The 14,395-nt window shown below is 42.6% G+C and overlaps 1 protein-coding gene across 1 annotated transcript; it reads right to left on the bottom strand.

Moving 5' to 3' along the window:
- Positions 1 to 668: 668 nt before the first annotated feature.
- Positions 669 to 10,770, bottom strand: LOC149299295 (G patch domain-containing protein 1-like). Its single transcript, XM_089486324.1, has 20 exons — positions 10,698 to 10,770; positions 10,161 to 10,295; positions 8,881 to 8,966; positions 8,015 to 8,175; positions 7,690 to 7,787; positions 7,386 to 7,441; positions 6,954 to 7,190; positions 6,275 to 6,419; positions 5,309 to 5,388; positions 4,754 to 4,964; positions 4,194 to 4,484; positions 3,913 to 4,091; positions 3,441 to 3,568; positions 2,898 to 3,031; positions 2,501 to 2,658; positions 2,176 to 2,362; positions 1,507 to 1,626; positions 1,297 to 1,421; positions 967 to 1,112; positions 669 to 696 (listed from the first exon to the last, which is right to left on the bottom strand). The coding sequence occupies exons 1-20, from the start codon at positions 10,768 to 10,770 to the stop codon at positions 669 to 671; spliced, it is 2,778 nt and encodes a 925-aa protein (XP_089342450.1).
- Between the last annotated feature and the right edge of the window lie 3,625 nt (positions 10,771 to 14,395).

The following is a 14,395-nucleotide window of genomic DNA, read 5'->3' on the forward strand; positions in this document are numbered from 1 at the left end:
TTACTGATAGGAGGTACAACACATGCTTATTGTGTGACAACATGAGCTTTCATGGACTGGCAGCAGTGGCATTTCACTTGTGCAAGTTAAAGACAATTAACATAAATTGTGTTAAAAACTAACCGAATGACCAGCTTTACAGTTTCTTGATCTAATTGAGTAGTTTTTGGAGAAAACCCATAGTATAATAATAATTTTGGATGGTCTGATGAGAACAGCAGTGATGGATTCCTTTCACAGCTCATTAGTGAATGCTAAGAGAGTAAACCTGAGGCATGTACCTGTAGCACACGCCAGACAAAAGGCTATAATTAGATATAATTTGGGGTAAATCCCTAATTACTAAGCAATGAGCTAAAATATTTCTTGAGTTTCCCCTTAAGTACTCTACACCCACATTATTCTTAATACAGAGAGCCTATAGCCAGATCCGATCTGATGTATTCTGAGCAGTTATGGATAAATACTCAGGAATTTGAATCTTTACTGAATGTGTTTTTAGATTAAAAAAAACCAAATCAAATGTTTATTTCTCAAAATATTATTCACTCTGATCTTTACTTTTTTATACATATTTACAAAATATTTTTGCTCTGATAAGTCCAATAGAGGACTTTATCGCTGATTATTCTTCATTTCAGAGATATTGCGAGTTTTTGCTTTTTCTGCTACCGAGGGATGGGAAGATTTTTCAGCCTGTAAAATACAAAAACAAATTTTTTTTTCTGTATGTAAAGCATCACCTATAATCCAACAAGCGATTTCAGAGCAGGGGGCTTTTGCAGTTTCTAAATGGGTAGCAGTTACCATGGAAACAGATTTATTTGCTGGACGTGTAGCATTTTGAGTTATTTATACATATGTAGATATTTATCATTTAAGTTAATTTTTAAGGGAGAATTCGGTTGTATTTGGCTTCGGGGGGGGGGGTAAATGTTCCATAGTTATCTCTGCTGGATCCCCAACCTCTTTAATAGTTCCCGTGGGGTGATCTCCACTGCGCCCTCCGCCTCGCTGGGACTCTCACTGCTCTCTTCTGAGTCCGAGCTGCTCCCATCCGCCGTCTTAGATCGCTGTTTAGCTTTGTGTTTCTGCTTCTTGTGTTTTTTCTTCTGCGTAGAAATACATTTGAAACATTTCTATTAGAAAATGGTGGATAATTGTAACTTGCCATAAAAGTGCTCTTAAGCTGTATCCTCACAAAGCCCAAAGTTATAGACAATAGTTGTATGTACTAAGAGGTTGTGCAGCAGCTGAAACCAATATATACAGTATATATGCTGTCAGTGTAAATACCTTTTCTTTCTTGTGTTTTCGCTCCTTTTTCACTTTGCGTTTCTCCTTGTTTCTCTTTTGTTTCTGTTTCTTAATAGGCTCGTCTATGCCCGACACCCGGATAAGATCAGACTTCCCGGAACCCCCTGAAAAGATTAAAGATATGTTGTGCCCGTTATATACACATACACTCATCTGTATACTACTTTAAAGTGGGGTGTGCTAACTCACCAGATAACACTGGAGGTGGCAGCCGGGGACCAAATTCTTCATAGGCGTCCATGCTTTCCTGCGTTTCCTTTAATTCTGTTACAACTGGTGGTGCTGGGGCTTCCGTTACTGGATTAGGATCTGCAGAAATAGTCATGTTAATGCATGGAGAGTTCATGAATACGTATTAAAACCAAGCAACCCACTGGGTCTTACAAAATTGCCCACTCCTGGAAATAAGTCCCCTCCTGGTCAGAAAGGCTATTTTATAAACAGACAGCTTTGTTTAAGACTCAATTGTTTAACTCATCCAATGGTTATTTGACACTAGTCCTCATCCAAAGAAATCAAGATTTACAAGCCACAAGAGGAACATTAACCCCTTCACAACAAAGCCTGTACATGGGTTCACAATACATTGTCATTAATGGGTTTAAGGACAAACTTTTGTCCTTAAGGGGTTAAAATTCTGGCCATCGAGAACCAGATCTACACCGGAAACAGCCAAACTATACATAAAAGTAAAAATGCATGAGCATGTTTCAAACAATATAAAACTTTTTACAATGTTTCCCAACACTGGCTGGTTTGATCTTTATAACAACGCATGTTTTAAAAACCCTTTGAGTTCTTGTAGTTAGGGAAGGTGCGGTTATTCTAAGCCCACGGGTACGCCTGAGCGTCACCCACCTTGCACGCTGGACGATGGCGTTTCGGGCTTGTTTACAGCTGAAGCAGGCTCTTCCTCCTCTTCACTTTCCTCTTCCGATGACTTTTCATCTGAAGAATCAGCAAAGATTGCTTTGAATAAATCCATGGATGGCCTCTTTTCTTCAACTTCTGGATCTTGGATCTGATCGGTTTGCTCAGCAGAAACCTGGACAGTAAAATATAACCGCACGATAAGTATAGACCGCTCATCGCATTACTTTCCACGTAGCAAACCCCATGGCAATAAATTACCCCGGTACCAGGAGTGACAGCGGGTGATGAGGGTAAATCTGATGGCTCTCACCTTCGCTGGTAGCGGTGCCGTAGACGTTATATTTGATACTGAAGTAGCAGACTGTTCCTTTTTGACATCAACTTCGCTCCGTGCACGACTCAAGAAGTCACTGACCGAGTCCTTTTGGTCTCCGGCAGATAAATCCCACCTAGACGGCTTCCTGGGTTCTAACAGCAGATGAATCGGGTTATGGAGATGCCTCAATATTCATACAGATAAATAGGCTGATTAAACAGAATTACTCTTCCTACTACCAAAATTAAGTGTCCGGGGCCAACTTGTTACTTTAGCTAGTCTACACTTTTTTGCGTTCCATCTTACCAGCGAAGTACTTAACAGATCAGAGGGGGTTAACAAAGTTATGTCAGAAGCCACTAAAACAAGCCTAACTGAGATGAAGACTTACTGCTTTGAGATGATTGCTGCGACTGTTCCGGTTTCGTAGAGGTCTCAATAGGTTTGGGGGTCTCAGAAATAGTGAGAAAATTGAACACCGAGAACTTGTCCCTTTTGACTTTTGGCAGCCCCACCATAGTTGACCTATGGAAAGAAAACGAATGCCCATGAGGACAAAAGCTTAATTATCCTGAGACCATTACTGCATGAAACGTGGTACATTCAAGAACCTGTTTGAGCTTTCGAAAGAGCATACAGAACACGTCCGTTTAATTACTGTCATTTTCTCCAAGAGGAATATGACAATAAGCCGGCAGGGAAACCTGTCACGAAGCAGAGATGGACCTTTGATGATGATTAGTACCTGTATGCAGTGTCAACACCAACATATACATGAGGCACGCGGTCTGCCCAAGCAATCTACATAACAATGGCAGTCAGGCGGCTCGGGTCACTAAGTAATTAAGGTTTGCCTTTCCGTCAGGAAGTGAAACGGGTCTGGGCATGTACGACATCTACGAGCAAACCAGCAAGAATATATATAGAAGCTTACCCCGGATAAGGATCAGGTATATTAAACCTTTTGCAAAGCAGTTTGTCTGGGTGCCACTCAAACGTATCCCTCGTCAGCTTGCCAAACATTTTCATCTTCACAGCGGATGCTTTGTCGTTCAGATCCCCCTGTGAGGGAGACATTAGCCATTAAAGTTACTATACCTGGTCTAGCCAATGCTATCGTGTCAAACATCCCATTTTACCAATTCATCCCAAAACACAAGATAAATGCCTTTCCATCAAGGTCCCAGCAGCGGTTTATACATTACGCAGGGAAAGCCGCCATACCCATTACTATACTAAAGGTATGTCAATGTATTTAGGAATGACAAAGTATTGGCGTTTAATTTGGGGGAGTTTATACATCAATGCGACGGGTGGGATTCTGTAAATTTTATTGTCTGGTCATTCTAGTCACTGAATTATGGTAAAGTGCGCAAAGTTCCACTGCTAATCAAATATCCAAGTACCTCTTCGTCCCTCGGAACCTCCACTTTATCTGAATCTTCTTCATATTTACCCCGTGTGAACCGGGAAGACAGCATGGAGTTGGTGGATTTGTATAACGTCGCCGATCGCATAAATTCATCTCGCTCCCGGCTACGCTCCCACTCGGTCATCTTGGTGTCCAGACTGCTGTCCAAAGCATCTATCAAGTCAGAAAGGGTTTACTGAATCACTGAAACATGTTTGACGCGTTTCACTGTGACCCAAACACTGCCGAGAACAAAACTGGCTTAACCCCCGGCACCTTTTTCTCCTTGGTGAAGCTTCCTGATGTAGATTTCATATCTCTGCTGTTTATCTGGATTTTTCTCAAAAGGTCGGAAGTCTCCAGCTTGTGCCGGAGGAGCCTCTCGCTCGAGTAGTCCTGCCTGCGGGGGGCTCGGGGTGTCCGGGGTAGAGACGGACTGAAAGCGGCTTTTTAGTGCTTCCTGAGCGAGGCTCTGAGCTTTAAGCTTTTGCTGCTCTGCCACCGCTTTTACTTGTCTGATCCGCTCATGGTCTTTATCCGAAAGCATCTCCAGCACAGATGTAGGACCTGCAATGAATGAAATTGAGTGAAGCACTCTCAGCTTTAAATAAACTTCTCTGCTATGTTACAAGGTAGTGACCATATAACCGGATCAGACAATAGTTCAGAACTTCTTTATTTCCTTTACCGTCCTAACTATTTCGTGCAGTTACTTATATCGTATCAAACTGATCCACTTGTATCACAGGACAAGGTGCAGGCAGTATCACAGGAGGCAGTTTGAGAAGTTGGGGAGCGCGGCATCATGGACAGTCGTAAGGTTACGGTTGACGTACCCTGCAGACGTGTCTCTCCCAACATCTCCCCCCGCTGCGAAGAGTTTAGTTGGTGTCGGCTGGGTGGCAGCTCCTTGGTAGTGTTAGGAGGTTTTTGGGATGAATCCAGCATTGCGTGAAGAGCCGAAGAGCTGCGAGTGTTTGGAGACAGGACGGGTCGGAAGTAGTGAATGGGGCGATAATCTCTGGGAAGCTCCGGGGGGGAGTAAATCTATGGGAAGTAAACAAAGAATCAGCTCTGACAAACTACCCTAATGCACACTTCTAATATACGCATCAAGTCTCTGAAAACTGCTACTTGGCTTTAATTTGGTCTGATTTTGCACAGGTGGGCTGTGTAGATTGGAACTTTGCTTTGTAAAGAGCCCATTAGAAAGTCTGCACCCTCTACCCACCTGCAAGCTTCTTCCCCTCTTTAAGCAACCCTATCAACCTTCAGAGATGGTGAACTTTATTACCAGTATCTAAGCAGTAAATGCAGTATTAGCTCAGACTTGCATGAAAAAATTATATTTACTGAATCTGAATTTCTTTGCTTCAAAAAGGAGCATTTACCTTCTTAGTGGGCGTTGGTTTGGTTGCTATGCAGAAGCCGTCCAAAACGTTATCTACATACTGAAGCTCTTTGGGCAGCCCTAAAAAAACCCAACAGATACCAGTCCGTCAAGGATAAAAACATTACCCACATGAAATCAATGACTAATGACAGAATTAGAGAAAGTTAATCCCAAAACAGTTGATATTGCAGCAGCGCTGGGGTTAAATTTTCAGGATGTGTTTCATGGAAGGTAATAAATAAGCGCTGAAGTATAAGCAAACAGATACATTGCAAGTATTGTGTGGCAGTAGCGCTGCCTAGAGCTACGCAAACAAACATCAGGGGCACACCTCTGTACATACAGAGACTTGGCACAAGGCAGAGAAAGAAAGTGTTTGTAGATGGAGGCGGAAGACAAATATACCCGATGACCAATCTGAGCCCGGCTACAGCATCGTGAAACAATGACTGCACTCCACCCAGACTCGGACTACGCTTTAATACAGACGGGCGTAAAGAATTCCGAGCCAGAATGTCACTACAACCTGAAACACGGCAGGGAGGTAACAGACTGCGGAAGGTTTCATTGGATTTGGGAAAATGCGACTTGTAAATATCTTGGACCTTGTCAAACATTGGTGACAGATGAGGGAGGTTGCTGCGTTCACACAGTTGTATGGGCTGATATATATTAAAGAACTGGTAACCAGCTTAAATGAGAGTTTTAAATTAACAGGCAAATTAACAGGGAGCTCCTTGTACCACCTTAAAGATAGATACATTTGTGACGTCAAATATGGCTCATTTTGCTACAGAGATGAATATGAGCACCATCTCAAAACTGACCGATCTCCCAAACTACAAATTATTCTTCTCCACTTTGTATGAATGAGTATATTTAGAACATTAAATAAAATGAATAAAGGTAAGTATCCCTGGCCTGAGTAGGTCATTGCCTGTACATGTCTGGTCAGAGTACTTGCCCTTTTTGCTTTTATATTCCTTTGGTGCAGTCCACCCAAATAGTCCATCTCCACTCTCGTCTCGCAAAACCGTATCGTATTTAGACATAGAATCCGTGCCGTAAATATCGTCATCCTCGTCCTCCAAGGCTCCTACCCCAAATGCCTAAAAAAAATAGCAGACCAGCTGATTAACAAACGGTCGGCAGTTCACACGGTCATTAACATATCAGCTGCCTGTGTCACGTGTTGAGGAACAGTAATTTCACGCGTTCAATGCTACTTATTTTAGATGAGTTAATCTAACTGGGGGGGTTTAAAAATGTTGTACCCTTAATGACCATGTTTACATTTCACATGAGCTCTCCATGGGAAAAAGATAGTCTTCAGAAGAGGGACCTTTGTAAAACATGGCAGAAAGGCCCCCAAAGGAACCTGCAAATCACCCAAGCTTAGCAGAAATCTACTGCCCAAGAGCACTGTGGGAAAGAAAACAGCCGACCGCTTTCAATGCTCGTTTAATATGACGTGCCAGGAATATAAATTGTTAAGTGTTAAATTACAGCTTGTATTTCTGTTTCCACTCGCCAGGATACAAACACAGGCCGGTACGTTTTTACTTCCAGATTATGTCACGTCCATTTGCTTTGTTCACATCTTTGCATGCATTTTGGTGGCTATGTTGATATTAGACACTCACCTGGCCGGATATCCCAGCTTTCCTTCCTTTAACGTGCCTTATATGCAGAACATTGCCCATTTTGTCAGCCCCATCACCAAATAAATTTAACTGCATGTCTGATCCCCCAAACAAAGCCTGGCGAGGATCGAGCCCTCGGTAGCCAAGCCCATGGACATTGTCTTTGACGGTGAAGTCTACAGGGGTCACGTCTTTGGGAGCAAATGTGACGTTCTCAGGAATGTATTCATCTTCATCCTATGATTAAAAAAAAAAGACTTGCCTTAAACCTCAGTCAACATAAATCCTGTTATACCACATAATTGGCCATTGGTTGAATGGCCGTTTGTCATACACTTGAGATCTCCAGGCTATAAGCTTTGTTGGTATGGTTCTTAGATTTTTCTCTATACTACCCCCCCTTCCAGGAGTATTTGCAGGTTATGAACATACCTCAGATTCTTCAGAGCCTGCTGGCGGTAACGCACAGCCATACATCTTCACATTACCTTTAAGGAAAAGAAAGCCGCAGTTATGCTGTGCTTAAAAACAACATGTTATGTCTGCTTCCTGTTTGGTGACAGCCATAGGCAATGGAAAACTACCTCCCCGCCGCCAAGTCAAAACCACTAAACTATTATATATTTGGGAATGTTCCGAATTATACAAATAATCTCCAGATCTCGCCCCCAAATGTGTTCAACAGCCTTTGTTTGGACAAGTCATTAAAAACATTGGAAGAACTTTGTAGTCTTACCAGGCATACGTTTCTTTGCTCTTTTCTTCGTCCTTGGCCCAATTCCTTGACCTTCTTTCCAGCCCATCTGCCGCAGCAACTGGATACCTATACTGATCCTTTCAAATGTTGGAGAAACGCGATGGAGAAAGCATTAACGCTAAATTATAAAAGCACACAATGCTTTGCATGTCTATTAGAAAACGTCTTCAAAGACAGGCTGAAGACGCAAGTCTGACATGTATTATAATAGATGTAATTAGCAAAACATTGAAGACTTCCTACAATTCTGGAAATGAATCTACCAGAACCTGTGGTCTATGGTCATATAGTTTGTATTTCTTACTTTGCTGGTGCAATTAAATCTTCAAGTATGGTGGCGCCTGGGATCGGTGCCGTTACAGACGCAAGTTCCCTGGCCTTCTCCCTAATTCTGTCTTTGGTTCTTGACGCAAATTCATCTGTAGTGAGAATTTCTTTGGGGGCTATTCCGAATTCACCAAGGTCCTGCCGAGGAATTGTATGCCATTACAGAAGACATATTATAAATACTTTTCTGGAACAAAATAAGCTATTTGTCTATAGTTCCGCTGCATAGATAGAACGTTTTTTATTTTACCATTACTCTACCATATTTTGTCTATTAATCCGATAAAGAAACATGCAAATTTTTCATTTAAAATTTAATGAACCGCATGTTAACAGCAGAAGAAAATGTAAAATATACATTAACTTACATTGTACACAACACTTATCTGTATCAATGGCATTTCTCCAATTGCCTTATTTTACTGACATAATAAAAGCTATATTTTAAATGGCACCCGAACAATTTCTCAAACTAGGTTTAATACTGGCTTTTTAGGGAGGCAGAGTGACATATGGGGTATAAGGCATTTCTGGGGGGCAGAGTGGCATATAAGGCATTTCTGGGGGGCAGATGTGCATAACTGGGGCAGAGTGGCAAATAAAAATTAAAAGCAAAGGCTTTTTTTCATAAATATTCAAACTCTGGGGGGGTCATCTTATAATTGAGCAAATATGGTAATTGGTTTCATTATCGATTGTTCTTTGATAGATTAGTTGTTGTTCTGAATACACAATCACCAGTGTGAGCTGAAAGTGCTGCCTCCATAGATGCCATTACAGACTCCTCGAAACAGACAGTAATGAAACAGACATTTAGGAGCCGTGGCAATAATATGCCATTACCTCATCATCCATAAAGTCCTCCGGCCGACTAGTTTGCTTTTCTGATCTTCCAGAACGCGACGAAACAAAGGTTGACGGGGCCCAACCTGGAATAGCATAATGTAACAAAAAACATTTTTTCCACCTGGTCTCTGAATATATTCTTGCTCAACTTGCATTACAATGAAACATACTAAGCATTTGCAAATGGGAAACCCCAAAGGAGAAACGGGGTTCAAAAAATAAACCAGTGCTAAGAAATACATACCGTTTTGGCCCAAATACAGGCCGCACCTTCCCTTTTAGGTCTTTGAAGTCAGTGTTTATCACAGGGATGCGCACATTGCGCAGTTCGTATCGCCCGACGCCCGGGACACGCAGTGCCGGGTGGGTGTTTCTCATTTATCCCTGCTGCGGGTAAGCAGCAGGGTTAGGATCCAGATCCCCCGCAGCGCTGCAGGGGACCTGGATCCTCCTCTCTGGCAGCTGTGGACATGCGTGATGCACGTAGACCTCTGTTGCCAGGGCTTCAATGGTGGAGCACAGGCGCAACATCACCTTTCCAGTGCTCCACCATAGAAGCCCTGGCAGCATAGGTTTTATATGCGCATCACATAGACATCCACCCCCCGCTAAACACCAGGGAGTCTGGGGGTGTAATGGTAAGTTGGTATCAGTGGGGCAGAGTGGCACTTCTAAGAGGGCATAAAGCATTTCAGGGGCAGGTGGGCATTTCTAGGGAGTCAGTGGCATATCTGGGGCCATAAACCATATCAGGGGTTATAAAGCATATCCAAGGGGCAGAGTGGCATATCTAAGTAAAATGCAATATGAATTAAGGGGAACCTCAAAATGGCTATTGGTGTTTCTATATAACATATGCTGACAAACTGATACTAGAAACTTTAATACATGTATTCATGTTCATTAGATAAAATATTCTTTAACCATTCCACTAGTGTGTTTTTTTCTTTAGAAATAATTTTATCTTTAAAATATGCCAAACTTTTAGGGTGCGGCTTATAATCGGGGGCGGCCTATATTCGAGCCAATACAGTAAATATGATAGTATATTCTTAAAATCAAAATGATAAAATAAAAAAACCACTGTCAACCTCTAAGTTACAAATCAAATATTCCACAAAGTGATTAGAGGAACAGAACATTCAGGTATTGATGTATTTCATGAAGAAAGCCAGAGGCTGAGTGCATTCGGGGATTTGAGGAGATCGCATTTTTCTTTGTCAATAGCGACATCTAAGACGTCAGGTAAAAGCAGAGATCATTAAAGGACGAATTACCTTCTTTAGTACCGACGGTATTAAAGTACCCAGCGGAAAATCCCCCAGTGAAGGCACCATGGAAACGCTTATAACGTCCCTTCTCATCCTTAACAGTCTGATCATGAAGCGGGACTGGTTTCTTTGGCTGTTCTCCTGAATCAAAGAAAAAAAACACTATTAAATAGATATAAGTTACAACGCATTTAGAGAATTACCGGGACCACATGGGATTTGATCTATACATTAAGCTGGTCATCTGGCTAACATGAGTAAATAAATGTCTGTCAAAACTAAGATCTGCGCAGATATGCCAACTAAATGATCTTTATTATGAGCAAAGAGGTATCACCTACAGACATTAAAATAATGAGAAAAAAATTACTGCTCACAAACTTACAATTTAAATGATGCAGATGATTAAAATCTAAAACCGCGCAAAAGTTGAAGAATCCTCAATCTACCAGTAAGCCCCTGGAAAAAACCTCAACTGTCTCAGCCCCATAACCCCTACAGCTTTATGATTTGCCCCCCAAGGTACAGGCACACAGAACTTGCCTTCCTCGTAGAGCTCCAGAGCTTTCCCATAGCTGACAAAATCCTCCTCTCCATCGCTATCCTGCGCCGCCATGTTGGTTTTCTGGCTTACGGGCGCCGCAGTGACTCAAACCTCCAGCGACTGGCTTCGCTTCCACATCCTGTGCGCTGAGGCGGGGCGCTGGCCGTTTCCGTGGCAACGGCGGGAGCTGACGGGGTGTAATGGCTGCTGCGTGCGGCAGCTCTGGCTCCACATAAAATGCTTCGTACATCAAATTAACTGAAGTTAAACAAAAACAGCGTGTTAAACGCAGCACTAAACCTTGCTTGGTAGAGATGTAAATACTTGATAGTACGTACTTTGAGTAATTTATTTAGCTTGAACATATGACATACGTCATTGGCTGTTCTCTGTAGTGTTTGTAACACATACGTAATACCTCAGGAATCGAGCGACCTATACCGAAAAATGTCAGGACAGGCCTGTGGTCAGAGCAGATAAAACATTAATTCCATTCTGTAGTACACCACTTAGCAAACAGGTCCCACCTCCTGCAGCAGCCTATCAGAGCCTGACTCTGTATCACATGACAATTAAGTCTTCCCAACAAAAGCTAGCGATAATACAAACGTTTAAATAAATAAATTGTTGGTTTTTTTTTTAAAAAAAACATTTTCAATGCTGATGTTCTAGCAAATTAAATTTAAGACTCTAAAAAAATTAGCGTTATGCCTTAATTTAAACCACCATAAAATTCCACACCACACACAGCTAAAAAAAAATAAATCCACAAACACACCAAAATTCCACCAACAGCCCACACACAAGCAACCACCACTCCTACCAAGAGGCAAATGATTGTGTGGGGCTGAAGACAGGGGCTTTAAATGATAAGCCACTCCTACTCATTACATCAGGTGGGCGTGTCTTATCATTTAAAAGCCTTGCCTTCTGCCCCTAATTCTCATTTGCACCTTGATATAGGTGGGGTGCAGGTTGGTGGTAGTGGTGGGGCTTTTTGGCTTTTTTTTGGCTTTTTTTTGGCTTTTTTTTGGCTTTATGGCTTTATATTCTGTTTAGAGAGTGTGTGGTTTTTTTTGGTTTGGTTGTAGGGGAAATCTGTGTGTTTGCTGCTTTCATATTTGTGTCTTTTTTTGTTAGAAACAGAATAAAAAGTTACTGTGTCTAAGACAATTTCCTAATCTGCCTTGTAATTATGGAATATATGTTCTAAATGTATTGCTACTCCCCTTCATGTTTTCTAACTTTTCTTTGCAGATATGTTCTATGACTTTTTCCAGTACGCCGGTATGAAAAGTGCAGAGTTCCTGTTAGGTGAGAATGTATGGTATATGGCACTTAAATTTGGGGCCAATAAACTGAATTATACATTTCTAATAAGTGTGCTGTGTTCACTACAAGCTGGTCCTGGTTGGCTAAACTCGCACATGTTTGATCCATACCAGATTTGGCCGCCATTGTGCATGTTTTGTAAATACTAAGCATGTGGCTAGTCTCTGATCTGCAATGTGCAGGTTTTAATTGCAGAAAAAATGTTTAAAGGCCCAAGTATTCAAGACTGCTGGCGCGTGTGCACAGCGCTCACTCCAAACTTTGCGGGTTTGAAAATAGAATGTTTAGTATTTTCCGGATTGAAGACCGTAAAGATTTAATTGGATGTTACAATACATGTGATTATTGTGTTGAATGTTCTTAAATGTATTTTCTATAGTGTGGGAGTTCAGTTTTATTGAATTTCACATCTGATTTCAATCATTTTATTTCAGCTTTAGGCGTTCCTGCCTGGGTTTCCTGTCCTGTTGTCATGAAACCACCAATGGGACCATGTCCAGTGAGGAGTGGATGGATAGCAAAGGATTGTTGGGACGGTAGACCATAGAAGCCAGGGTGTGAAGGTCAGCTGTGATTTGTTATGTTGGCGTTTTATGGGTTCATTGACTAGAGTTGTGGCAGTTTAGAGGAATTCAGTAAATTACCTAGAATAAAATCACAGGGTCGGAAAATGTTTACTTTTTTTGTGGGAAAACAAACCTGACATTGTACCACGCATATAGAAAAATATACAGGCCCCATATAGCCCTGCTGCAAAGGCTCAAACCTCAGTCTTGTGTTAAATTCAGGTGACATATGGCCATACCATGCATGTATAAATTCCCTCATGTTATTTAACCTCTACCACCTATGCTAGGAGGCTATTCTGCTTATCTACCTAAGTAAACGTGCACTGCTACAGTGCTTTGAACATGTACACCCCTGTCTATGATATGATGTAAACATGATGTGCGGGGTATCTGCTGATGGAACCTGCTTGAGTGAATTACGAGCTTTTGACGGATGTAGAAGCGGCTGGAGGGGCCAGGTTTGCTGCGGCTTCTCGGTAAATTAATCCATACTCGGGAATGCAGGGCCCGGCAGCGAAAGAGTTAAACTCGTAACAGCTGAGGTATGTGATGCAAAAGACAACTTTTCTGCTGGAGTAACGGATCCGCTGCGCCCTCGCCGTGTAATGAATCGCTGCGTACGGCGTAATTGTCTACGCGGATGCTAAATATCCAGCGGTAACAGATCAGGGGAGGATTACAGCCGACAAAAGGGCTTTAACATTGTACAAGTGCGTCACGAAGCTAAACGTCCAGCGCTCGTCTTAAATGTTTGTCCTCCAATGGTGAGCAATAAAAGGAAATTATATTTTCTGTAAGTCTTTCTGCATTTTCTATTTTTTTTTCTACCTGGTGCCGATTTCTGTCTATGGAGAAGTTACCGAAAAAATTCCCCCATGATTGCGTCACATTTATTAATTGTGATAAATCCGGCTCAAGTGCCGCTGCACGCATCACGCTCTGGTGACCCGCGTTGTCATTGCAGAAGGGTGTCCTTTAATCCCGCGTGTCCGTGTAACGGCTTCATTTGTCATACAAAAGAAACGCTTGTGCTTCATGCATATTTCATAGCGAAGGTGCTGTAAATACAGAGCATCTGTTACAGGGGGTGCAGCGGGACGCACCGTATGGGGGATGTGCCCTGCGGGGGCCGTGCCGGGCGACGTGTGCTAAGGGCAGGTAAAAGCAATTCTTGGGGTGCAAACATGCGGCTGGGCGCCCGATTATGTTTAGATCCACATGTGCATCAATACACGTACTTTATATGTAGTATAACATAGTAAAATATTGTCACATCTTCCTGCTTCGGTGTAACCCCAAGCTCCACGGAACACGCGTGTAGCCCAACGCTTAGACCTTTAACCCCTGTGAACTTTTACTACCCAAAGGAGTTCACATCACAGAGCCGTAATGTGTGCCGTGTCTGACGTGATGTGTTAGCGGGGAGGGCGGCTGTCCGTGTGTTTTGCGTGGATACTGGCTGTGTCGCCCAGAACCCCCCCCCCCCCCCCAGAGTGGCGGGGAGCTGTGAGGTTGCGCAGGGAGGGTTAGGGAGGCAAATGATCTCATACAGGGGCAGATAACCGGGTGCAGGGAAACTCCCTGAACATTCGCCGGCTGGCAGGGATTTAATGACACGGAGAAGACGTCAATTCTGTCTAATAACACATGGCTGAGATGAACGCCCCGCGAGACATCCAGACCCGCTGCAAGCACGAGACATCTCGTGTACCTAATGTTTATAGCAGACCATGCGCTGCCTCAGTCTATGGAGGGGGGTTATGGTATACAGAATAACGGTGGGCAATTTGGAGCCA

Source organism: Sceloporus occidentalis, unplaced genomic scaffold (assembly GCF_023333645.1).
Source record: "Sceloporus occidentalis isolate IW3139 unplaced genomic scaffold, rSceOcc1.0.p SCAF_29, whole genome shotgun sequence".
Classification (NCBI taxonomy): Eukaryota; Metazoa; Chordata; class Lepidosauria; order Squamata; family Phrynosomatidae; genus Sceloporus; species Sceloporus occidentalis.